General features: G+C 40.3%; 2 protein-coding genes and 1 pseudogene across 2 annotated transcripts; all 3 read right to left on the bottom strand.

The window, feature by feature from the left end:
* Positions 1-2,789, bottom strand: LOC100242625 (putative receptor protein kinase ZmPK1). The gene has a single exon (XM_002272431.5). The coding sequence runs from the start codon at positions 2,601-2,603 to the stop codon at positions 174-176; it is 2,430 nt and encodes an 809-aa protein (XP_002272467.1). The 5' UTR covers positions 2,604-2,789; the 3' UTR covers positions 1-173.
* A 2,741-nt stretch (positions 2,790-5,530) lies between these two features.
* On the bottom strand, positions 5,531-8,208 carry LOC100247759 (putative receptor protein kinase ZmPK1; annotated as a pseudogene).
* Positions 8,209-22,436: 14,228 nt separating this feature from the next.
* On the bottom strand, positions 22,437-25,030 carry LOC100240889 (putative receptor protein kinase ZmPK1). The gene has a single exon (XM_002272240.5). It carries the CDS (start codon positions 24,953-24,955, stop codon positions 22,526-22,528), a length of 2,430 nt encoding a protein of 809 aa, XP_002272276.2. The 5' UTR covers positions 24,956-25,030; the 3' UTR covers positions 22,437-22,525.
* Between the last annotated feature and the right edge of the window lie 2,913 nt (positions 25,031-27,943).

Raw genomic sequence — 27,943 nt, 5'->3', positions numbered from 1 at the left:
GACCATGAATTTGAGTTGTTTCAAATTAATGTAGTTCCAGTCTCCAGAGTAGTGGCTATGGAGAAAAACACAAGAAGAAGAAAACAAGAAAAACCAATGGCGACTATGTAATTTACTAATTTGATAACGAGATACAAACCCCGTAACTAAATCAGTAAATAAAAAAAGGACATTTACTCCAACTCCTGGATTTGAACTTGGGCTTCATCTTCACATTCCAGTAGAACTTGGACTACGGTAGCCATTGTTGGTCTTTTGCTTCTATCCTCCTCCACGCAAGAAATACCTATCTCGATCAATGTTGCTGCCTGGTGCCTGCTAAACCTCCCCTTCAATCTCCGGTCCACTGTATCATCTATCCAATTGTCTTCTTCACATTGAATTTTCTCTTTCACTAACTTGACAAACCTCGTCAGCTCTGCTTCCTGCTCCTTGCCATCTTCCATCACCCAATTTGAAAGCCGAATTCCCCTCACCATCTCTAGAACAACTACTCCAAAGCTGTAAACATCAACTTTTGCTGTAATTGGAAGATTCATAGCCCACTCTGGAGCCATGTAACCTTTAGTCCCCCGAATCCGAGAGAATTCTCTGGAACCGGGGCCACCTCTCTGAGACAGCTTTGCTAGCCCAAAATCTGCAATCTTTGGTTCAAACCCATTGTCTAGAAGTATATTTTCCGGCTTCACGTCACAATGGATGACCCATTCTAGACACTCATGGTGAAGGTAGGCTAAACCCCTTGCTGTCCCCACTGCAACGTTAAACCTCTCTTTCCATCCCAGAAAAGTCGTGCTGAAGAGATGCTTATCCAGAGACAGATTTTCTACATGCTCGTAGACTAAAAGTCTGTGTCTACCCTCTGAACAGAATCCCCACATTCTAACAAGGTTCATATGATAAATTTTTCTGATTGTGCTTATTTCAGCCCAAAACTCCCCTTCCCCTTGAATGACATCTCTCAATTTCTTCACAGCTACTACCCTTTCATCCTCCAGAATACCCTTATAAACAGCCCCAAAGCCTCCTCTTCCAAGCTCTACTTTGAAATTGTTGGTTGCCTTCTTAAGTTCGGTGTAGCTAAATTTCCTGAACTGGCTTGATATCGGACCATATCCATCTTCAACTGGAGATGTCACCTTAGGTACCCTGAAGAGAAACCACCAACCTGACACGATAAAGAGGACTTCCAGCGCACCAAGGGCAGAAGCAAATGAGTAGAGATAAACCCATCTCATCCCTTTATTGGCGGTGTCATACATAGAAGGAGAACTCAGCACAATCTCAACTTCCTTGGACTCGCATATGGGATTAGAAACATTAACAAGGGTGGATGCTGATGTTTCGACATCCACTGGCAGTTTTAAATATATAGTCCCTGGGAAATTCGGAGACCTGAAGCCATTGAAAAGGGCAATTTTGTTGAAACAGAGCCCATTTCCTGTTAGCCTATAGGCGAATGCTTCACAAAGGCAATCCTCCAAGCAGGTTTTCCTGCAAGTTTCTAATGAAACAGATGTGAGGTGATTGACATCAGACCCATAGAAATCTGTATGGGGAAGCTCCACAAATTTTACCTGCTGTGGTCGGGAACAGCTTCGGTGGAACTTAGACTTGCAACCTTTGCTCCAGTCACTTGGGTCACTTACCTCATAACCCGGAGGACAAGAACACTTGGGTTCTGGTGTGTAAACACAAATCCCATTTCTACCACACAGCCCATGCACTCTATTCCGTTCTCCAAAAGCCATCCAGGAGATCATCCATAACCCAGTGGAATGATTTAAGCTATAGAGTCTCAGGTTTCCATCGTAGCCAATTGTCAGCCTCCTTTTGACTCCCAAGCCCATGTCAGAAGCTCTGAAAGACGCGTTATCACTCGAAAGAAACCTCCCCATTTCATCTAGAACAGCAATTCTGCTACTGTTAGAGTTTCTTCTTTTATTTGGCAAAATACCCAAATCAGGATTAGGCCAATACAAGCTTGATATAGATGGCCCGTCATACATCATTCTCAAGATGTTGTCATTATCAAAATATAAGATATAGTAACCAGAAGAAAAATCCCCTCCTCTGATTATAGAGATCAGCTTTGTCCTCCTGGTAAGGATTTGGTTTGGCAGAAGAGTATCAGTAGGAAAATCAAAGCTTTGCCATAGAATTTTACCATGTGGGTTCTTCAGAACAAGGTTTCCAGTGTCCAAAAGCTCTGCTCGATCAACATCGGTGGAGGTAGTGTTAGTCTCCCAAACAGTTGAGCCATCAGCATCCCTTAGGTTCATGATGCCATCTCGCCGCAGTGAAATCCTGGAGCCCCGGCCATTGACAGGTCTGTCACGATTGGCCATCCAAACCACAGTTCTTTCCTTAGAATTTGTGAACCATATTGAAAACCAGTAAGCATTTTCCCCCGCCCCATAGAAACCACAAGTGAATGATCTGTCTGGGGAGGTGATGTAGTCTGAATCATCTTCCACAGATAGAGAGGAGCCTCTTTGCAAAAAGTTGTGGGTTTTGCAAGTTGCAAAAGAGAAGAGGTAAGAGATGAGAAGGGTGAGAAGAATGCAAGGAAACTTTGGAGATGCATGACTAAGGTTTCCCATTTTCGAAGTTTGGTTCAGAGATATATCTTTGGTTGGTTAAGAAAATGTTGGTTTCATATCCACTAGTTCAGGTGCGAAAGGAGAGAAGACATGGTACTAATAAACGACCCACTGTCCAGTATCCACCGTCTTGAGCTGTTCTCAGAAAATGCTTGGTCCTTTCTTCGAGAAGACGTGCTTGGTTGGTCATTTGGTTGTCAGGCATTGAGCTTTGAGGTGAACAGACCGTCAAAAAAGATGTCTCAATTAGGAATGGACCTGAAGCACGTTTTCGCGGATTCTCGTACTTTATATGACATTAGATGAAAAAAAATTAGTGATAGATTTGAATTTTTAAATTTTGATGGGGTACTTGAGATATTGTATTGTCTCATCCAATTTATATATATAATTAAATAAAAATATTTTTTATTTTTTAACAAATATAAAATGAAAATATATCTTATAAAAATAAATCATAAAAAGTTATAATATTTATTTACATATAAATTACATTTATTTTAAATATAATTAAGATTTAAAAAAAAAAAGAAAAAAAAAAGAGAAGAACAAGAACAAGTGGGAGCTTGAGAATAAATAATTGTTGGAATATAATGACCGTTGTGACTCCACGTAGTCACCATCCCACTTGCCAAATTTGGACACACTCGCATGGATAATTTTTAAAGAAGCAAGTTGCAGAAATATGCCTTACACCGACGTCCCCTTCGGCCTTACCCAATATATATATATATTATATAGTAGACATGACGGCTCTTTTATCTTATTACCTTATTTTAAGCTACAGACGACGGATGACCCGTGGAAAACTTGCTAGGGTTATTCTCTCATTGATATACCAGTTTATAAGTGATGAGTCATGACCTCTTGTTATAACATTTATTTGCCTTTTGATTGGGCACCATCACTTCACCATTGACCGTCGACTCTACAAAGCTTCCATTTGGTATTATTCTAGTCTCATCTGACCAAACCCCACTCAAAGAGGTTCCAATTAACAAACCAAGGGTGCTCTCTTATCTTTATTAGAGAAACTAGGTTGGTTGGATCTCTTAAAAACACAAAGATTTGGTTAGGTGTGAAATTTTAAATGCAAGTGGGAAACTACACGTGAAATTTTGAATATGATAAGACAAGAAAAGGCATATTGCGACCCGCGCCTACCAGACCAGCTATTAGTATGCCTAACATTTTTTGACTTGATCATTGGAGGATGACTTAGACTGATCTACTCAAGTCTGATCTAATTACGTTGGACGAAGACCCTTTATTAAACAAGTCTTTATTTATTTATTTATTTATTTTTGCTGGCTACAACTGGAAACCGTTATATTTTTGTCCAAGGTCCAATATTTCTTATCCTTAACTTCAACTACAAGACAACATTCTTTCGACGACTGAGTCATTTGTCCAATATTTTGGACAAAATATTTCTGTTATATTTTTTGCTAGGTACAAATACAATTGATATATGAGTGGATATTTTGATTAAAAAAAATATTAATAAGAGAAAATTGATATAAAATATTTAAAAAAATAAAAAAATGATATTATTTATATTAAAATTGTTTTAACAAAGAAATTAATATATATTGAACAATATAAAAAAATATGATACGTAAGTATTTTTTATTTTAAAATATTGATAATTTTACTTATAAATTTACCTTTGTTTTTTATTTAATTATTATATAAAATACCTTATAAAATAATTAAAATTAATTTATATATATATATATATATATATATGTAGATAGATAATTGGTTGTGCATTTGTATCAATAAAACATATTTAGGTGGTGTTTGTTTTTTTACTTAATTCTAAATAGAACCTTAATACTTAATAGTGTTAAATATTAGGTTGTTTGTTTTTGTAGTATTTTATTTCTATTAAATATTAAAAAGTAAAAAAAATCAATATGTTAGTTTTTTTTATTTAGAAAAAACTATATATTTTGGCTTTTTCTATTTAGTAAAAAGTTTATAATAAGTCATTAAAATGTTTATAATAAATCATGAAAAAGTAGAAAAACAAACAACCTAAATTCTAAAACTAAATTGCTTTCAGCAAAAAGTAAAAAAACAAACACCATCAACTTGTGTTAGAAATTGTATATTTTATCCTTTGTCTTATTTTTCTATTTAGTTATTATTATTATTATTATTATTATATGTAAATATTAAATAATTTTAAAAATACATAATTAAATATAAAAAAAACCATTTTTCTTAATATTTTCTTTAATATTTTTTGAGATCCAACATAACAAAAGTGAAACAAAGGTAAAGTTATGGCAAAACGAGCACAATCCAAGTCTAGGTAAGTTATATAATAATTTCTCACCTTATACTAAGCCTTAAAATTGATTTTAAGAAAAGCAAAAATGATTGATGTTAAAGAGCATGTTGTATATTATGTTTGTATTATTGAAATTTCTTAAAGATAGATAAAGATATAACTATTCATACTAGAGTAATGCAGTTCATGATTTTGTATTTTCATTTGGAATATTTTGGCTATACCTTTTTTTTTTTTCCTGAAAATGTAAGATACAATGTGAGAGAAAGAAAATAGAGGAGAAAAATATAAGAAATAAAAAGTGAAAAAAGAAAAAATAAAAAATAAAAAATAGGTTTAAAGCCAATAAATTATTTTTATATGATACTTCAAGCCTATTTCAAAAGGGTTCCATGATTTTAAAATGCATCTACATAATTAAAAAAAAATCTATATTTTTATAATATATATAAAAAACTTTCTTTCCTATCTGATTATGATATGAGATATTACAAATACTTTTTATGTATCTCACCTTGTAGGATTAAATAGACAAATACCCTCTATAAAGCCAAAACCGATGACAGCTATGTAATTTGTTCAAGAGATACAGGCCGATAGATGCCTATAGATAAAAAAAAAAAGACATTTACTCCAAGTCCACTTGGGCTTCATCTTCACATTCCAGTAGAACTTGGACTACGGTGGCCATTGTTGGTCTTTTACTTCTCTCTTCCTCCACACAAGAAATACCTATTTCGACTGCTGCTGCCTGCTAAACTTCCCCTTCAATCTTGGGTCCAATGTATCCTCTATCCAATTGTCTTCTCCACATTGAATTTTCCGTTTCACTAGCCTAACAAACCTCGTCAGCTCAGCTTCCTGCTCCTCACCATCCCCACCCACCCAATTTGAAAGCCAAATTCCCCTCACCATCTCTAGAACCGCAACTCCATAGCTATAAGCATCAACTTTTGCCGTAATTGGAAGATTCATAGCCCACTCTGGAGCCATGTACCCTTTAGTCCCCGGAACCCGAGAGAATTCTCCTGAACCAAGGCCACCTCTTCGGGACAGCTTTACTAGCCCAAAATCTTCAATTTTTGGTTCAAACCCATTGTCTAGTAGTATATTTTCAGGCCTCACGTCACAATGGATAACCCATTCTAGACACTCATGGTGAAGGTAGGCTAAACCCCGTGTTGTCCCCACTGCAACGTTAAACCTCTATTTCCATCCCAGAAAAGTCGTGCTGAAGAGATGCTTATCCAGTGACAGATTTTCTACATGCTGATAGACTACAAGTCTGTGTCTACCCTCTGAACAGAATCCCCACATTCTAACTAGGTTCTTATGATAATTTTTTCGACAGTTTTGGCCCAAAATAGGATATTAATAATAATAAAAAATCCATAAATTAAACTTGTTTCCAAAATAATACTAAATCTAGCGTACGTATGCCTTCACATCATAATATCGTAATTGATAACTATCATTTTAATTTTTTTTTTTAAATTATTAAAGTCATAGTCACTAACTACAACTTTAACTTTAATCTTTTTAAATAAAAATATTATATTATTTTGATTTTATATTTATTCAAAATATGTGAATGGTTAATAAACTTATCTCATTAATTTAAAACATAATAATATATGAAATTAAATCATTAATATTTTTAATTTGATATAAAAATATTTTTGTTTAGTTTTATTAAAACACATGTCATAAACACACTAAATTAGGTATTATTTCGGAAACAAAGTTTATTTTATGAATTTTTTTTTTTTAAATATCTTGGGTCAAAACTCATTTTTCGGATAGTGCTTATTTCAGCCCAAAACTCCTCTTCCCCTTGAATGACATCTCCCAATTTCTTCACAGCTACTACCCTTTCATCCTCCAAAACACCCTTATAAACAGCCCCAAAGCCTCTTCTTACAAGCTCTACTTTGAAATTGTCGGTTGCTTTCTTAAGTTCGGTGTAGCGAAATCTCTTGAACTAGCTTGAAATCGGAGCATACCCATCTTCAACCGAAGATGGCACATTATGTGCCCTGAAAAGAAACCACCAACCCGACACAATAAAGAGAACTTCCATTGCACCAATGATGGAAACAAATGATTAGAGATAAACCCATCTCATCCCTTTATTGGCAGTGTCATACATAGAAGAAGATCTCAGCACGACCTCAACTTCCTTAGACTTGCATATGTTATCAGAGCCATTCAGAATAGTGGGTGCTGACGTTTAGACATCTACAGGCAGTTTTAAATATATACTCCCTAGGAAGTTCGAGGACTTGTAGCCATCGAAAAGGGTACTTTTTGGGTAACAGATCCCTTCTCCTGTTAGCCTGTAGGCGAATGCTTGGCAAAGGCAATCCTCCAAGCAGATTTTCCTGCAAGCTTCTAGTGAAACAGATTGGCTATAATTCAGATCAAACCCATAGTAATCGGTCTGGGGAAGCTCCACAAATTTTACCTACTGTGGTTGGGAACAGCTTTGGTTGAACTTAGACTTGCAACCTTTGCTCCAGTCACTTGGGTCACTTACTTCATAGCCCGGAGGACGTGAACACTTGGGTTCTGGCGTATAAATACAAATCCCGAGTTTACCACATAGCCCGTGCACTTTATACTGTTCGCTAAGAGCTTCCCATGATATATTCCATAATCCCGTAGAATGGTTTAAGCTATAGAGTCTCAGGTTTCCATCGTAGTCCATTGTCAGCTTCCTTTTGACTCCAAAACCCATGTCAGAAGCTTTGAAAGACATTCTATCACTCGAAAGAAACCTCCCCATTTCATCTAAAACATAAATTCTGCTACTGGTATAGTTTGTTCTTCCATTTCGGAAAACATTCCCATCAGGATTAGGCCAATACAAGCTTGAAACTTCAGGCCCATCGTACATCATTCTCAAGACATTGTCATTATAAAAAAAAGAAGTGAAAGTGACCAGAGGAAAAATCCCCTCTGCTGACTATAGAGATCAGCTTTGTGCTTGTAGTGAGGAGTTGGTTTGGCAGAAAATTAAGTATCCGTTGGAAAATGAAAGCTTTGCCATAGAATTTTACCGCGTGGGTCCTTCAGAACAAGGTTTCCAGTGTCCAAAAGCTCTGCTCGATCAACATCGGTGGAGGTAGTGTTCGTCTCCCAAACAGGGAGCCATCAGCATTCCCTTAGAATCATGGCACCATCTTGCTGCAGCGAAATTCTGGAGCCCCGGCCATTGACAGGTCTGTTTCGATTGGCCATCCAAACAACAGTTCGTTCCTTCGAATTTGTGAACCATATTGAAAACCAGTAAGCATTTTCCCCCATCCGATAGAAACCACAATTGAATGATTTGTCTGGGGAGGTGATGTAGTCTGAATCATCTTCGACCGATAGAAAGGAGCCTCTTAGCAAAATGTTCTGGGTGTTGGAAGTTGCAAAAGGGAAGAAGGAGATGAGAAATATGAGAAGGATAAGAAGAATGGAAGGAAACTTTTGAGATGTAGGACTAAGGTTTCCCATGTCTTTCCTAGTTTTGTCTAGCTATGTGAAGTAGATAAAATTCTTCAGGAAAAATGGAGGATTTTATTTCATCATTTTCTGGATACAAAGATGAATTTTTTACCGTTTTCTTGTAGATGGAGAGAGTGATTTCGTTGAGGAGGAGCTCCCATTTTGTTGCTTATGTTTCTTTTTATAGCCACTCTTCACGGGAAGGAGCACGAAGGAGTAGCCTTTTGCAACAGGGCAGCAGGAACCACAACTTTTCTGCCATTTTTCGGCTTTATCGTGCATGGTGCCAAAGAGACTTGACTTCCTTTCTTCAGCATTAGGTCTTCATTTGAGTGGATGTTGAATGTCCTTGCCCCGAAGGTGGGGAGAATTCTTTGCACCCTTAGGTTTTGACTTTTGAGAGAGACCATTCTCCTGGTCGTTCGAGTTTTGTAGCTTCACAATGTATCTTTGGTTAAGAAAATGTTAGTTTTATATCCATTAGTTCACATACGAAAGGAGGGAAGACATGGCACCAATTAAGTTTATCCACTACCCTGATCAGCTTTTCAAACAAACTGTAAACCAAAGAATAAAGATGCCCCAAGATTTTTTAAGGAAGATAAATTTTTGAGAAACCTTAGGGAGACGATAGATATTTATCCAATTTAACTGTAGAAAAGGTCACATCTGAAGGTGCCCTTTGTCGAATTTGGGCACACCGTGCATGTACGTTACCTTCCGGGAAAGTCTGAATGTTGAGAAAACTTGACCGTCACCCTAGAAATAATGCCTTGAACAACAAGTTCTCTTAAGTGAAGACCTCTCCCAATCTCGTATAAGCTACACATGAATCATGATGGTTCTTTATCTTATGTAAGCTAGCCATATACGATGACCCGTGAAAGACTCATTAGCAATGATACTGGTCATTGGTATACCCACTGATTATATGTCAACAACTCTTGTTATATGACGAAAGCTACAAATGAATTCATGACCTATTCTTGTTTGATGTAAGCTATAGACGAAAATACACTAAAGACTTGTCAACAATGAAGTTAAGTGTCACGAACTTAGTATTTTCCTAAGCTCGTGTGATACTTAGACAAGTCAAGACCCGTGATCTTGCTAAGCCAACCTTACTCCTGATGCTTAACTTACTAGGCTAAAATACTCACGACTTGAAAGCTTTAGAAGGCGTAGTAAGCAACTCTTGAAGAATTGAAACTTTTATTGCTCTCAAAGGATGTTTTACAAATACTTTGGAAGCTCACTTGTTTGATTAGGAAGTGATTTGGGTGGTGCCTTGGCCAAATGAGGCCTTAACCTATTTATAGGCATCTTAGGAAGTCTTTAGAACCTTGGAGGGTTCCTTACAAATCAAGAATAATCTAGAAGCTCCTACACTAGTCTATGTATAAGACTATGTACAAGATGCCTTTGGAAAACTCTAGAACACCCCACACTATTCCAATGCTCTCCTAGCCAAGTGTAGAGATGCGTGGACATCTCTAACTCTCTCTAAAAGTTTTCATACTCTTCCACTTTGTAGTTACGTGTCGATGTCTCCAAGAGTCTCTAGAAGCTTCCTATCTCCTATATAAGCCCATGGGGAGGGGTATTTGAAGCATCTTATGATGCCTTCCCTCACCCATACCGTTGATGTCCCTGTCGTTGCCTCTTCTTGAAATCTCTTGATGTGTTTCCAAAACTTTCTCAAGGCATCCGCATGTTCCCAACTTGCTTGCCTCTTAGGTAATCATTTTCATTGGACTAGATACTCTATCACGAGAAGGACCCCTTGTCTCCTGGTGACTCGCTTAGTTAGGATATTCTTCACCTCATTTCCTGTGAGGCCTTGGATGGATGCAGACACCTACACTTTCGATGCTTAGAGTATTGTTTTCTTTTTCCTATTGAGTTCACCTCTCCCTTCGTGACCTTGTCCATGTGTGTACGGGCTACTTTTAGCTTGCTCCCATTTTGCCTTCTTTACTTGCACCCTTGATAGTAAGAAAGTCTTAGGCGTACTACGCTTTGGGTTGACTTGGAGGGTACCTAGTAGTTGCATTAAACCCATATGTGCCTCATTTTCTTATTCATTCTCCTCGATCATGACACTAAGTGTCTTCCTCTTTGGATAATCTTTTGCCCAATGTGGACTGTCATACAAGAAACACTTGATTTTAAGCGTAAAGTTCTTATTTTTCGTCTTACCTCTTCCTTCCCTAACGTTAAGCGTCTTGCCTGATCCCATTCTAAGAGCATTGTGGTCTCTTGAAACCTCATCTCCTCCACCAGTGGCGTGGCTATCCTCCAAAGACTCAACCTTAGAGGAGTCTTTCCTCTTGTAATCCGCTAAAAACTCTACTACTGCCATAACAGTGATTAAGTCTTGAACACCTCAATGCCTTAATTCCTGCTCGGCCCCCCTTTGTAGGTTATCCATGAAGTTGAATAGCAACTCCTCAATCATATTAGGAATCTCAAGCATGAGCGAAGAGAACTCCTTGACATAATGACAAATCGAGTTTGTGTGCTTGAGACGTCTCATGTTTTTCCTAGCTAGGTAGGCCACGTCCTCGGGGTAGAACTACTTTTTGATCTCCCTCTTAAAGTTCTCTCATGTTTCTATGATGCAAATGTCTTTCTCCATATCGATGAACCTTTGGCGCCACCATAGAGTAGCTATATTAGTAAGGTAGAGGATCGTAGTCCTTACCTTAGCCGTCATTAGTTAGTGCGATAGTCTCGAAGTATTGCTCCATATGCCATAAGAAGTTGTCTAACTCTTTGGCATCCTACTTGCCACCAAACCCTTATGGCTTCAGTACCTCTATCCTAGATGCCTCCCATATGGCCATGACCAGCGCTGACACAACGACCTTATAGATAGCCAACTATTGCCTAACCCCTTAGTCTCGGGACTCCATGGTAGCCAAAGCCTCCATCTTTGACTCCATGCTAGTAAGCACGCTCATGACCTTCTTTTCGAAGGACACAAACTCCTCGTGCGACACTAGCTGAACCTATGAGACTAGCATCCCCTCATGAAGGTCTTGGATCTATTCCCTAAGATCTTCTATACCTTTCTCCATGCCTTGCTCAATCAAGTCCAACCCCTCCCGAGAGTCCGTCATGGCTAGCTCCATTTTGGCTAGCCCTTGCCTCTATGTTGGCAACGACATCATGAGACTTATCCTTCCTACCCCTACCCCTTACAATAGGCTCGGTCTTCCTTCCACGAGTTTACTCACTAGTGTCATCAACATTGGACCCTAACATGCTTTCTTCACAATGCCTGCTTTGCAACCATACTCTAATATCAACTATCACAGACTTAATATTTTCCTAAGCTCATGCGACACTTAGACAAGCCAAGACTTGTGATCTTGCTATGTCAACCTTACTCCTAATACTTAACTTACTACGCTAAGATACTCATGAATTGGAAGCTTTAGAAGGCGAAATATGCAACTCTTAAAGAATGGAAGCTTTTATTGCTCTCAAATGATGTTTTACAAGTGCTTTGAAAGCTCACTTGCTTGGTTAGAAAGTGATTTAGGTGGTGTCTTGGCCAAATGAGACCTTAACCTATTTATAGACACCTTAGGAAGTATCTAGAACCTTGGAGGGTTCCTTACAAATCAAGAATAATCTAGAAGCTCCTACACTAGTCTATGTATAAGGTTATGTACAAGATGCCTTTGGAAGAATTTAGAACACCCCACACTATTCCAATGCTCTCCTAGTCAAGTGTAGAAATGTGTAGACATCTCTAACCCTCTTTAAAAACTTCCATACTCTTCCACTTTGTAGCTAAGTGTAGATGTCTCTTGGGTCTCTAGAAGCTTCCTATTTCCTATATAAGCCCATAGGGAGGGTCATTTGAAGCGTTTTGTGACATAAGACTCCCTTCTTTTTAATATCCACTCCTACTTGTTGCAATTTTAAATTATATTTCAATGCCTTGAATTGGTCATTAGCCTTGGGGACAATATTGATAACACCCCTAAAATTTGATCATTCTCGACAAGGTAGATCTTGGATTTCCAAACCAGCAGAGTTAGAGTATAACTATCTTTATTTGGAGATTTCATTTTGATCACCACCATGAATCTTCCCTTTGAAGTTATAATGAAAAAAGATGTGCTTTCGTCTTCTCAATCTTGTGTTATTTGCCTTTTTTACTGGGCACTGTTTCACCGCTCATCAATGTGGACTCTGACCCACCAAGTTCCATTCATTCTAGTAACCTCATCCCATAAGACCCAATTGTGAAATGGCAGGAAATGATTTTCATCAAGTAGTTAAAGGAGATCCATTGATATTGTATTCTTCCTGAAGGAAGGTGTCCACATTTGCCAACTAAGAATGAGGAAGATTTAGAGAAACTTGTGACACTCTTTAAAACATTGGAAGATACGGTAGGTATTTTGAAATATGCGGCCCTATTTACGGGTGGTGAAATTTTGAATATAATTGGAATACATAATGCATATTGTGATAGCCTGATAAAATGATTGGCGCCTTCGTATGCGGCATGCCTAACATTTCTGTATTCACTCTTGGTCATGGGATGATGACTCATGCTAAGATAATCAAGCCTTTGCAGGACTCTTTACTGATTGGAACCCTCCTCGTAAGTTTTGAATAAGATGCTAATTATTCATAGGAGAATTTTCCTCAAATATTCAATGGAAGCTGCTTAGACACAAGCTACACTCATCTACCTCACCAGTTATAAGGAAAATAATATTCCGCACATTTTCTTCCCATAAATCAAGCAGGACCTTCAAGTAGATCTGGTGTCCCATAAACAGCATTGTATCTCCAGGCCCGAAAATAGAAAATAAAAAATACATCTTCGATGGCATTTGAAATCACAAGCCCATCCGTTAGGAGTTTTTAGTGGCTCCAAAATTTGCATTTGAAGTCACTAGTCCATTCATTCGAATGCAATGGCCCCGAAACATGTCCCAACTTCAGATGAGACCACCCATAATTTCAGCAGCAAAAGTGGAAGAAATAAAATGTAAAGATGATGCAATTCATTCACTGAGCAGATTGTTCCCTACAGCCAGATATAGGATTTTAACCCATTCTAAACGCTTCATAAGAAGCAGTAGAGTTATTTCATTTGCTGAGAGAGAACAAATGGCATGAAACTCAAATAAAAAGTTTTTGAGTTACATGAGTACTGGATAACTATGTTGTGAATGTGGAAAGGATATCTTGCAGCAGAATTGATCTAACAGAACCGTCCAGATTGGTATTCTAGGCAATGACCCCTGAATAAACACCTGGTCAGAAAATGCACATCCAAATGGACAGAGATGGGAAAAAAATGCACATTTCATCAGTCTTTAAATTATAGAATCATGATTTGAGTCCCAAATAAGGGATCACAGTCACTCAAAGAACATCTGTACAAATAAATGATTATATATGGAAGCCATGGCACATTGGATATTTAAAAGTTACACTAGTTTTTAAGGGGGACATTGTTGATCCTCGCACTTAAGAAGATTCATCCTTTGAGACCTTGAGTGGACTCTTGCATATTTAGGATATCAATGTAAGTTCGAAGCCTATAGTGGTCTGAGTTTGTAAGATAGAAGGGAGGGTTGAGAATGAGGGATGGTGCTTCCACAAGAAGGGACACTAACAAGTGCACCGCCTTTGAATACAAGGACACTGCGCTTTCCACATCACCCATTAGCTCATCAACTTGCTGACATGTATGAAACAGAAATTCTTAATTGGCACGACCAATTTGCTTTCATGTGACATTTGTTGTTATTCGTCTTATTCAGGTATTCTCAAGGAAAGTCTTTGTATTCGTGTTGAACCACAAAGCCATATCCATATAATGCTATTGCTAGCGTACATTTTTAGTTGTAGACACGCTGAGTTTTTGCCAAGGGCAGTTAGTTATATAGACTATACTTATAAAAGTCTTTAGCATGTGGGCAAGAAATCTCGAGTAGTGAAAAATGACACGAGCCAAACCAAGGCCATGTTTCAGGTTTCCAGCATATCACATGTCAAGTCAAATGGAGTATGATTAATGATAGATTCCCTCTACTGCAGAGTCTGAGACATGACAAAATGCAATCTTCACACTTGCACTAGTTCATGTTGGACCTAATCCTAAAAATAGTCTTATAAGATGTTGCTTGAGGAGCATGACGTCAAAAACTAAAATAACTCCACAAACAAACAACAACCCATGCTTATTTTTTGTTTTCTGGTAATTCTAGAAGAGTCCACTTTTCTTTTTCTTTTTTTTTTTTTTTTTTTCCTTTTATTTTGCATTCTAAAAAGTAATGCAAAGCAAAAGCAAGAAACTTACTGCCAATTAGTTCAATTGAGTGTGGTACTAAAAATTAGACATGGAAAAGCACGATAAGATGTAAGTGCAAGAAATTTCAGGGAAAACAAATAACTCGCGGCCCCGTTTCTACCCAAAGCAAGGGCAGATTGAAATATCATCTCCATTGCATCTGGCATCTCTGTACTTCCTACAATCATGATGAGAAAATTGGTGTTTCAAAAAGCAAACATTGCTGGAAAAAAAAAAAAAAAGAAGAAGAAAAAAAAAACCAGGACCTGATCAATGTTACCAGGTCCAATTAAAACAAGTGCCACACCAAATGCATTTGGTCCATCCGATCAACAATTCAGAATCATGATATCAAATGATGAACACGAGTTAATTAAATTCACAGTTCAAAATATCCTATCAACCTCTTTTTCATCCTTTGACCCAAGCCTCAAGTTGGTAACAGTAGCTACTCATTTCACAGTTCAGCATAGCTCCATATTGCAAACAATGGGGACATGAGTGCTGATATATAGTTTTATCAGATCTAAACCTACTTAAATCTGCAGATCCTCTAAGTAACAATATATAGCTACACTTTGATATCAACTTCTTAAGACTTAAACAGTCAAAGTACCCAGACGCTTCCAAATAAGAATTCAGACGTACATAAGTATGCTTCCTAAAAATAAGGGAAGAAACTACGAGAGATAAATTGTAATATAGCCCATGGAAAAATAACACACGTGCTATAATAGTAAGGCTATCCACACACACCAAAATAAATAAATAAATGAAAAGAACGGAATAAATTGTTCTAGAAGAAGAAGAGCAAGGACTATGTCCCTGAACAAGATAACCTCCAAGTTTGCAGGGATGAGCTCATACAAGTAAAGCTATTAGAATATCCAACAACACTGCATCAGTAGGATAACTTTTCAACTTTACAAGGATAAGCTCACACAAGTAAAGCTTATTAGGATCCAGATATCTAAGAACACCATATGTTAAAAACCGCGCATCATAAAAAATTGAACAAGTGAGAAGAACTTGTGGATGCATGATATCTAATATCATACAAAAAGAAGGCATTCAAGATCTAGGACAAAGATTCCTACAATGTCACACAATTAAATTTTGACCGAAGCTTTTTACCAACTAATTTCCTTGGAACAAAAATCATACAAGGATTACATGTAAATCAATAGGAAATCTATGTAACAATGGCAGTTCTCAACAAGTGAAACATGTAGCACCCATATTTCCTCATTCTTCATTTCTAAGAAAAAGGTGAGAAAAAGGATATCACAAGCATTACCAGTAAATATAAGCCAACTTCCATTTCAATTATACACCCAATTTGAAGAAGGTGGGGGGAGGGGGAGTGAGGGGAAAAAGAAAATTACTGACTGAACAAGGAAATGAAACTGCTATAAATAAAACAAATGAAAGGAAATCAGAATCTACATCCACCAATTCATCTAGTCACCCTTGACTTGAGTCCTAAAAATAAAATTCAAGTTTGTTCATCTGCTTTTTACAGACTTCTGTCTTTTTTACTTTTGTACGTATTTCTTTTTGGGGAGAAAAAAAAAATCTTAGTATCTGCATGCTGTGAATTTCTATTATTTTATGGGAGGTGAATATCTTATGCTACACAGGACCATGAATTTGGGCGATTCCAAATTGATGTAGTTCCAGAGAAGTGGCTACGGAGAAAGATGTACAAAAAGAAAACAAGAAAAACCAATGATAACCCATAACCTAGGACCATGAACTTGTGCGATTCCAAATTGATGTAGTGCCAGAGAAGTGTGTCACGGACTTAGTCGTTCACTAAGCTCGTGCGGCACTTAGGCAAGTCAAGACGCTTGATCTTGCTAAGTCAGCCTTGATCCCCAATGCTTAGCTTGCTCGGCTAAGACACTCGCAACTCGAAAGCTTAAGAGCTTAGTAGGCAACTCCTTAAAGAATGGAAGCTTTATTATCTCAAGAAAGCCTTTACAAGTGCTTGGATGCTCACTTGCTTGGTGCCTTGGCCAAATGAGGCCCTCACCTATTTATAGGCACCAATGGAACTCTCTAGAACCTTGGAGGGTTCCTTACAATTCATGAATATTCTAGAATGTCCTACACTATTCTAGAATATTCAAGAGACTTCTAGAATGTCCTACACTATTCTAGAATATTCAAGAGACTTCTAGATTTCTTTAGAAAGCTTTGGACCCTTCTCATGCCTTCTACCATAGTGTAGAGTTGTGTGGACTTCTCTAGGCATTTCTAGAACCTTCCACACTCTTCCCACTAGTGGCTAAGTGTGGTTGTCTCCAAGGGTCTCTAGAAGCTTCTCACCTCCTATATAAGCCATGGGGAGGGTCATTTGAAGCATCTTGTGACACTCTCCCCCACCTAAGCCGCAGACGTCCTCGTCGTGTTTTCTGCCCGGAACCGCTCAATCTGTTCCTGGAACTGCCATAGTGCATTTGCTGGCTCCCAACTAGCCTCGCTTTCTGGTAGTCCCTTCCATTTCACTAAGTACTCCGTAGCAGGAGACACACCACGCCTTCTGATGATTCGGTCTGCAATGATGTGTTCCACCTCCTTGTCATAGGAGGTCACAACCGCTGTAGTTGCCCTCTTAGAAAGCCCTCGGCTTGGATCATCCTTGTCTTCGTGATAAGGCTTCAAGTAGCTTGCGTGGAAGACAGGATGAATCTTCAACCTCGAGGGCAGCTCGACTCTATAGGACACCTTGCCGACCTTCCCCAGTATGGGGAAGGGTCCTTCATACCTCCTCACAAGGCCCTTATGCACCGACCTTAGGGACTTGAATTGTTGAGGAAGGAGCTTGACAAGCACCATGTCTCTGACCTTGTACTCTGTGTGTCGTCGCTTCTTGTCAGCCCACTTCTTCATTTTCTTAGCGGCCTTGTCCAAGTATGAGCGTGCTATATCAGCTTGCTCGTGCCACCCTTTCGCGAACTTGAAAGCCGCTGGACTTCTCCCCGTATAGCCAATCGTTAGAGTGTGAGGAGTTAACGGTTGCTGTCCTGTAGCTAGCTCGAACGGACTCTTATTGGTCGCCTCACTCCTTTGCAGATTGTATGAGAACTGGGCTATGTCTAGCAACTTAGCCCAATCCTTCTGGTTGGCACTCACGAAGTGCCTCAAGTACAGCTCCAATAAAGCGTTCACCCTCTCGGTCTGCCCATCCGTTTGTGGGTGAAAACTTGTGGAGAAGTGAAGCTCCGAACCCATAAGCTTGAAGAGCTTCGTCCAAAACTTCCCAGTGAAACGTGGATCGCGATCACTGATGATGAACTTCGGCAACCCCCAATACTTGACTACGTGCTTTAGGAATAGCCTCGCCGTCTCTTCCGCAGTGCAGTCAATCGGGGCTGCTATGAAGGTTGCATACTTAGAGAACCTGTCTACCACCACTATGATCGACCCGTTGTCCTCTGACTTGGGTAGCCCGATGATGAAGTCCATGGTGACGCTGTCCCATGGGCGCTCTGCTATGGGTAATGGCTCCAACAGGCCTCTAGGCTGTCGTTGCTCCACCTTGTCTTGTTGGCACACAAGACAAGTCCTCACATAGGCCTCAACCTCATCCTGTATTTGAAGCTAATAGTAAGCCGACTCGAGTAGTGCCCTAGTGCGTCGTTGCCCAGGGTGCCCTGCCCACTTGGTGTCATGGCACTCCTTAATCAGGTTCCGCCTTATGTTCCCCCACTTAGGCACGTAGAGTCGTCTCCCTTTGGTGTAGAGTAAGTCGTCCTCCACCCAAAACCGCTTGGTCTTCCCTTCATGAGCCAGGGCAATGAGGCTCTTAGCCACTGGATCATGTTTCAGTCCTTCCCTTAGAAGATCTATTATGTCTCCTTGGGGCTGACTCGTCATAGACGCTAGCTCGGTTTTGCGGCTTAGGGCGTCGGCCACATGATTAGCACTTCCCGGCTTATACTCCAGCGTATAGTCGAACTCGGCCAGGAAGTCTTGCCACCTAGCTTGTTTAGGACTCAACTTCTTCTGTGTCTGGAAGTAGCTAGTGGCCACATTGTCGGTCTTCACTATGAAGTGAGACCCTAGCAGATAGTGCCTCCAGGTGCGCAAGAAATGGACGATGGCAGTCATCTCCTTTTCCTGTACCGTGTAACGCTTCTCCGTGTCGTTTAGCTTGCGACTCTCAAATGCGATTGGGTGCCTTTCTTGCATAAGGACTCCCCCAATAGCGAAGTCTGAGGCATCTATGTGTACCTCAAAGACCTTGGTGTGGTCAGGTAGTGCCAACACTGGCTCCTCAGTCACAGCCTTCTTCAGGTCCTCAAAGGCTTGTTGGCATCTTTCATCCCATTCCCATGTCTTATTCTTCTTCAGAAGATCAGTGACTGGAGCGGCCCTTGCCGAATAACCCTTTATGAACCGCCGATAGTAATTAACTAAACCAAGGAAAGATCTGAGTTGAGGTACCTTGGTTGGTGGATCCCATTCTTGGATGGCCTTCACCTTGCTATTATCCATCATCAGCTTGCCATCTCTGATGCGATGCCCAAGGAAGCTCACTTCCTCCTTAGCAAACGAACACTTCTCCTTCTTCACGTATAGCTCATTCTGCCTCAAGATCTTAAAGACCTTCCTCAAGTGCTCTACGTGCTCCTTTAGAGTGTTACTATAGATGACTATGTCATCCAAGTACACCACCACGAACTTGTCCAAGTATGGGTGGAAGATCTTGTTCATGAGGGTGCAAAACGTTGCTGGGGTATTGGTGAGTCCGAAAGGCATTACTAAGAACTCATATGAGCCATACCTGGTCACACATGTAGTCTTCGGCTCATCTCCCTCCGCAATCCTGACTTGGTAGTAGCCTGACCTTAAGTCCAGCTTCGTGAAGTACCTTGCCCTTCCAAGTTGATTGAACAAGTCAGCAATGAGCGGGATGGGATACTTGTTCTTCACCGTCACCTTGTTGAGTGCCCGGTAATCTATGCACATTCGTAGGGACCCATCACGCTTTTTCTGAAATAGAACCGGCGCGCCATAAGGAGCCTTAGATGGTTGGATGAACCCCGCATCTAGCAACTCCTTGAGTTGTCTCCTTAGCTCCTCCAACTCGGGTGGTGCCATCCTATATGGCCTCATAGCAGGGGGCTTGGCTCCCGGCTCCAGCTCAATCTTGTGATCTTCCTCTCTCCTAGGAGGAAGTCTCTTAGGCAACTCGGGCGGCATCACGTCCTTGAACTCATCAAGGACCCCCTTGATTTCTTTAGGTATGGGTTCTCTCGACCCATCATCCTTTTCTTCCTTTAGGGTGGCGAGGTAGGTCACCTCTTCCCTCTTTAACCCCTTCTTTACTTGCATAACGGATAACATAGGGGTCTTGAGCGTACCTTCATTGACCGTAGGGACCATGAACAACTTCTCCTCCTCTAGGATAGCCATTGAGCGTAGGAAAGGTAGTGGCACGGCCTTGACCTTCTGTAGGAAGTCCATTCCTAGCACCATCTTGAAGTCATCCATGGGTGCCACTGTGAAGTCGACCCTTCCTTCCCACGAGCCGATGTGCATAGTCACCCCGCGAGCTACTCCATGTGATGGCTTGGCGGCTGAATTGACTGCCTTGAGCCATCCTCCTTCCTTGGATGCTTGGAGCTCCAACCTTCTTGCCTCATCCTCCGAGACAAAGTTGTGAGTGGCACCTGTGTCCACCAGGGCCTTGGTGGCCTTCCCATTCACAAGGGCCTCCACATACATCAGCCCTTTGCTTTGAGGCATCTTAGGCATCGGCTTGGCCTTAAGGGCATTTAAGAGCTACAACGATCCCATCTTAGCATCGCCTTCTTGCTCATTTTCCTCGATCATAACATTTAAGGCCTTCCTCTTAGGGCAGTCTCGTGCCTAGTGCGGACCATCGCACAGGAAGCAATTGGTCCTGGGCGTGAACTCCTTTCGCTTGTCCTTGCCTTTGCCATCCTTGCCACTAGGGCCTTTGCTTGATCTTTCCTTAGAGGTATGGCCTTGCGACCTCTTGTCTCCCCCACCTTTGGCCTGGTTACCCTTGGATGGTGGTTTGGGCTTGGAGGAGTCTCCCCTTCTATAATCTACTAAGGACTCGGCTACTGCCATGGCCGTGGCTAGGTCTTGGACACCACGTCTCTTCAACTCTTGCTCGGCCCAGCTTTGCAAGTTGTCCATGAAGTTGAACAGTAGCTCCTCCTCAGCCATGTTAGGTATCTCAAGCATAAGAGTAGAGAATTCTTTGACATACTCACGGATCGAGCCCGTGTGCTTGAGACGCTTCAAACTCTTCCTTGCTAGGTAAGCCACGTCTTCGGGATAGAATTGCCTCTTGATTTATCTCTTAAAGGTATCCCATGTGTCTATGGTGCACGTCCCTCTCTCTATGTCGGCAAATCGTCGACGCCACCATAGAGTAGCATTATCAGTGAGGTAAAGGGTCGCGGTACGTACCTTAGTGGCTTCATCCGTTAATGCAATTGCCTCAAAGTAACGCTCCATGTGCCACAAGAAGTTATCTAGCTCCTTGGCATCCCTCTTGCCACTGAACGTGTGTGGCTTGGGCACCTCCACCCTTGGTGCCTTATGAGTGGCCATGACTCGTGCTGATACAACGGTCTTATAGATGGCCAACTCTTGTCGAATCTCTTGGTCTCGGGCCTCCACTCGTGCAGTCAAGGCCTCCATCCTTGACTCCACACTAGTGAACATGCTCATGACCTTGTCTTGGAAAGACATGAACTCCTCGTGTGACACCGGCTGAACTTGCGAGACCAGCACCCCCTCGCGAAGGTCTTGGGTCTGCTCCCTTAGATCCTCTAAGCCCTTCTCCATGCCTTGCTCGATCAAGTCCACCCCTTCCCGGGTGTCTGCCATGGCTAGCTCCACCTTGGCTAACCTTGCCTCCATGTTGGCAACAACATCACGAGATGTATCCTTCTTACCTCTGCCCCTGCCCCGTGCAGTAGGCTCGGCCTCCTTCCCACGGGTTTGTTCGCTAGTCTCCTCCATGTTAGAGCCCGACATGCTTCCCTTATGCCCGCTTCGTAGCCACGCTCTGATACCACTTGTCACGGACTTAGTCGTTCACTAAGCTCATGCGACACTTAGGCAAGTCAAGACGCTTGATCTTGCTAAGTCAGCCTTGATCCCCAATGCTTAGCTTGCTCGGCTAAGACACTCGCGACTCGAAAGCTTAAGAGCTTAGTAGGCAACTCCTTAAAGAATGAAAGCTTTATTATCTCAAGAAAGCCTTTACAAGTGCTTGGATGCTCACTTGCTTGGTGCCTTGGCCAAATGAGGCCCTCACCTATTTATAGGCACCAATGGAACTCTCTAGAACCTTGGAGGGTTCCTTACAATTCATGAATATTCTAGAATGTCCTACACTATTCTAGAATATTCAAGAGACTTCTAGATAGTCCTACACTATTCTAGAATATTCAAGAGACTTCTAGAATGTCCTACACTATTCTAGAATATTCAAGAGACTTCTAGATTTCTCTAGAAAGCTTTGGACCCTTCTCATGCCTTCTACCATAGTGTAGAGTTGTGTGGACTTCTCTAGGCATTTCTAGAACCTTCCACACTCTTCCCACTAGTGGCTAAGTGTGGTTGTCTCCAAGGGTCTCTAGAAGCTTCTCACCTCCTATATAAGCCATGGGGAGGGTCATTTGAAGCATCTTGTGACAAGTGGCTACAGACCCCATACAAAAAGAAAACAAGAAAAACCAATAACAACTATGTAATTTGTTCACGAGATACAGACCCCATAACTTATTCAGTAAATAAAAAAAAGGACATTTACTCCAAGTCCAGGGTTTGGACTTGGGCTTCATCTTCACATTCCAGTAGAACTTGCACTACGGTGGCCATTGTTGGTCGTTTAATTCTATCTTCCTCCACACAAGAAATACCTATTTTGACCATCATGGCTGCCTGCTGCCTGCTAAACTTCTCCTTCAATCTTGGGTCCACTGTATCCTCTATCCAATTGTCTTCTCCATATTGAATTTTCCTTTTCACTGCCCTGACAAACCTCGTCAGCTCAGCTTCCTGCTCCTCGCCATCCTCACCCACCCATTTCAAAAGCCGAATTCCCCTCACCATCTCTAAAACCACAACTCCATAGCTATAAACATCAACTTTTGCCGTAATTGGAAGATTCATAGCCCACTCTGGAGCCATGTACCCTTTAGTCCCCCGAATCCTAGAGAATTCTCCTGAACCAGGGCCACCTCTCTGAGACAGCTTGGCTAGCCCAAAATCTGCAATCTTTGGTTCAAACCCGTTGTCTAGAAGTATATTTTCAGGCTTCACGTCACAGTGGATAACCCATTCTAGACACTCATGGTGAAGGTAGGCTAAACCCCTCGCTGTCCCCACTGCAACGTTAAACCTCTCTTTCCATCCCAGACAACTCGTGCTGAAGAGATGCTTATCCAGTGACAGATTTTCTACATGCTCGTAGACCACAAGTCTGTGTCTACCCTCTGAACAGAATCCCCACATTCTGACTAGGTTCATGTGATAGATTTTTCCGATTGTGCTTACTTCAGCCCAAAACTCCCCTTCCCCTTGAGTGGCATCTCCCAATTTCTTCACTGCTACTGCCCTTTCATCCTCCAAAACACCCTTATAAACAGCCCCAAAGCCTCCTCTTCCAAGCTCCACTTTGAAATTGTTGGTTGCCTTCTTGAGTTCGGTGTAGCTAAATCTCCTGAACTGGCTTGATATCGGACCATATCCATTTTCAGCTGAAGATGGCACATTATGTACCCTGAAAAGAAACCACCAACCTGACACAATTAAGAGAACTTCTATGGCACCAATGGCAGAAGCAAATGAGTAGAGATAAACCCATCTCATCTGTTTACTGGCAGTGTCATACACAGAAGAACTGTGCACAACCTCAACCTCCTTGGACTCGCATATGAGATCAGAACCATTAAGGACAGTGGGTGCTGACGTTTGGACATCCACAGGCAGTTTTAAATATAAACTCCCAGGGAAGTTGGAGGACTTGTAGCCATTGAAAAGGGTACTTTTTGCGAAACAGTTCCCTTCTCCTGTTAGCCTGTAGGCGAATCCTTGGCAAAGGCAATCCTCCAAGCAGATTTTCCTGCAAGCTTCTAATGAAACAGATGGGCTATAATCGAGATCAAACCCATAGTAATCGGTCTGGGGAAGCTCCACAAATTTTACCTGCTGTGGTTGGGAACAGCTATGGTTGAACTTTGATTTGCAACCTTTGCTCCAGTCACTTGGGTCACTTACTTCATAGCCCGGAGGACATGAACACTTGGGTTCTGGTGTATAAATACAAATCCCATTTCTACCACATAGCCCATGCACTTTACACTGTTGGCTAAGAGCTTCCCATGATATATTCCATAATCCCGAGGAATGGTTTAAGCTATAGAGTCTCAGGTTTCCATCGTAGTCCATTGTCAGCCTCCTTTTGACTCCAAAACCCATGTCAGAAGCTTTGAAAGACATTCTATCACTCGAAAGAAACCTCCCCATTTCATCTAAAACAGCAATTCTGCTACTGTTATAGTTTGTTCTTCTATTTTGGAAAACATCCCAATCAGGATTAGGCCAATACAAGCTTGAAATGTCAGGCCCATCATAGATCATTCTCAAGACATTGTCATTATAAAAAAAGAAGTAAAAATGACCAGAGGAAAAATCCTCTCTTCTGATTATAGAGATCAGCTTTGTGCTTGTAGTAAGGATTTGGTTTGGCAGAAGAGTATCAGTAGGAAAATCAAAGCTTTGCCATAGAACTTTACCCCGCGGGTCCTTCAAAACAAGGTTTCCAGTGTCCAAAAGCTCTGCTCGATCAACATCTGTGGAGGTAGTGTTCGTCTCCCAAACAGTTGAGCCATCAGCAGCCCTTAGAATCATGGTGCCATCTCGCTGCAGCCAAATTCTGGAGCCCCGGCCATTGACAGGTGTGTTTCGATTGGCCGTCCAAACAACAGTTTTTTCCTTTGAATTTGTGAACCATATCGAAAACCAGTAAGCATTTTTCCCCATCCCATAGAAACCACAAGTGAATGATTTGTCTGGGGAGGTGATGTAGTCGGAATCATCTTCGACAGAGAGAGAGGAGCCTCTTCGCAAAAGGTTCTGGGTGTTGGAAGTTGCAAAAGAGAAGGAGATGAGAAATATGAGAATGATAAGAAGAATGGAAGGAAACTTTGAAGATGTAGGACTAAGGTTTCCCATGTCTTTCCTATGGTTTTGTTTAGCGATGTATCTTTGGTTGGTTAAGAAAATGTTGGATTTAAATCCACTAGTTCAAGTATGAAAGGAGGGAAGACATGGCACCAATTAAGTCTATCCACTATCCTGATCAGCTTTTCAAACAAGCTGTCAACCACAGAGTAAAGATAGCCCAAGATTTTATCCATGCCAGATCAGCTTTTCAAACAAACTGTCAACCACAGAGTGATGATGCCTCAAGATTTTTTAACGGAGATGAATTATTGAGAAACCTTAGGGAGACGACACATATTTATCCAATTTGACTGTGGAAAGGGTCACATCTGAACGTGCCCTTTGTCTAATACTGTGAACGCTGTGGATCTGACTTCCTATAAAATAGAAACCAAATCTTGGGTGCTAAAACACACATTTTATTGATAAAGAATATTGAATTAATACGTGAGATTGTAACTGAAATGACATTAGAATGACAGAAAATCAAATCTTGACGAAATATTTTATTGATGATGAACAACTACTTCCTATAAAATAGAAACCAAATCTTGACAAAAAAAATATATATATATTTGGATGTTGCGGATTTTGTGTAAGAGTCCAACTGCAATATTTAACTTTAAAATTCAAATCCAACAGATACTAAGGAAAAATTCAAAATTCAACACTCCTCCTTGACTTAGTAGATGCAAACTCCAAGTCTTCCACGTAGAAACTCAAACCTTGCTTTATGAAGAGATTTAGATAATATATCAGCATTTTGACTCTCCATGTTACAATAGACTAGTTGCGCATTTCCTTCCTTCTGCACCACGGTCAGAAAGTATAGTTTAATCTTGAAGTGCTTTGTTTTGCCATGAAAAACCGGGTCATTGGCAATAGATATAGCAGCTTGGTTGTCAACAAACACTTGAGTACTCATTTCTTGCTTCATGTCCAGATCTGTCAGCAACTTTCTAAACCAGAAAACTTGATTTACAGCATCAACAACAGCAACATACTCCGCCTCAGCTGTGGATTGAGCCATAACTTCTTGTTTCTTTGAACTCCAAGAAAATATACTATAACCAAAACTAAAACAGCCTGAAGTATTTCGCATATCATCAACACATCCAACCTAATCGCTATCGGAATATCCATGAAGAATGAATTTTTTAACTTGATTGAACTTAATACCATAATCAATTGTACCTTTAACATATCTCAACACACGTTTTGTTGTCTGAAAATGAATTTCACTTGCACAATGCATGTACCTCAAAAGTAGACTTACGATGTACATTATATCTGGTCTTATTGCGGTCAAGTACATTAAGCATCCAATCATGCTTCTAAAATTTCCTTCATCGGCCTTTTCAGTACCATATTCCTTACAAAAATTCTATTTTTGGTTCATAGGAGTTGATGTAGGCTTGCATTCTTCCATTCTGAATTTCTTCAATCTTTCTTTTGCATATTTTTTCTGACAGATGAAAATATCATGTTGTTGATGATGTACTTCTTTTCCCAAGAAATAAGTCATCTCTCCAAGGTCTGTCATTTCCAGGACTTGCTTCATTTCAGCCTTGAACTTATTGGCCAGCCCCACATTGTTTCTCCCTTTCAAGGATGGTGTCTTTTGAGGTCCACCAACATTAGTATGCACCAGTTGCAGTTTTTGGGTTGCTCTCCAGGATGTTTTCTTTGGAAATGAAAGTTTAGTTTGCTTCCCATATTGACAAGTAGCACATATAGGAAGATCTTTTTCAAATTCAAGAAGTTCTTCAACTATTTGAGTTTTTTTCATGTAGAGCACAACATCATGATTAAAGTGCCCGAGTCTTCTGTGCCAAAGCATTTTTGTACTATCTTGTTGTAAAACAACAACATGCTCATTTTCCAGTAAATTCAAAGCAAAACTCTTGCAGTTTAGTTTTATGTTAAACACCTCTTTGCCTTCAGCATCCTTAATAATACAATTCCTATCTTCAAAATAAACTTTAGATCCTTTCTCAACAAGTCCAACACTGACTAAGTTTTGGTCAATGTCAGGCACAAACAAAACATCATAAATGAGTTTCAAACCTATTTGGCTTTCGATAGCAACCGTTCATTTTCCGTTCACTAGAATAAGTACACCATTTCCAATTCTAACTTTGGAAATAATTGTTCTATCAAGTTCTCTAAAAAGATCTTGATTATTTGTCATGTGGTTTGTACAACCACTATCCATAAGCCAACTTTCAGAGGTGTTTTTATTAGCAAAACACGTTGTTGCAAACAATTGCTCCTCTTGGCATTGGTCAACTGTTGCACTAGTTTCTTCTTGTTATTGATTTTTGCAAATCATCTCCACATGTCCTTGTTTACCACACTTGTTACATTTCACATCTGGTTCCTACCAACATTTTTGTGGAAAATGAAGACAAGGTGGAAAAACTCCATTTTTCTGGTTGATATTGTTTAGCTTGTTTTTTTTTTTTTTTTCTTCTCTCCATTTTTATGGCCTGCATTTTTCTGCATTCTTGCTTGAAATGCTCCTTTTATAGTATCTCCTTGTCTCATGAACCTTTTTTGTTCCACAATCTCCAAGGAATGTAATAATTCTATCAAGCTAATAGTTGACAGATCCTTTGAATTCTCCAAAGAGGAAATTGTAGCTTCATATTTCTCTAGAAGTGTAACCAATATCTTTTGAACAATCTTCTGATTGGAAAATTCTTTTCCAAACAGCCTAACTTTGTCTGCTATTGAAAGAAATTGTGTAGCATAGACTTTAACAACACCAGACTCCCTCATTTTCTTCATTTCAAATTCTCAAATCAAGTTCATCACTTGCATGTTCTTGATTCTTTCATCTCCTTTGTATTCCTCCTTAAGCCACTCCGAAATTTTTGCAGTTAAATCAATTTTCATGATTTTTTTATCAAAATTGATGGTGAAATTGCAGCAAACAAGAAAGCCTTCGCTTTAGCCTTTCTTGTTTTTCTTTTTTTCTGCAACTTCATTTGAGCC

Source organism: Vitis vinifera, chromosome 8 (assembly GCF_030704535.1).
Source record: "Vitis vinifera cultivar Pinot Noir 40024 chromosome 8, ASM3070453v1".
In the NCBI taxonomy this organism is placed as follows: Eukaryota; Viridiplantae; Streptophyta; class Magnoliopsida; order Vitales; family Vitaceae; genus Vitis; species Vitis vinifera.
This window is presented reverse-complemented; position numbering and strand designations above follow the sequence as displayed.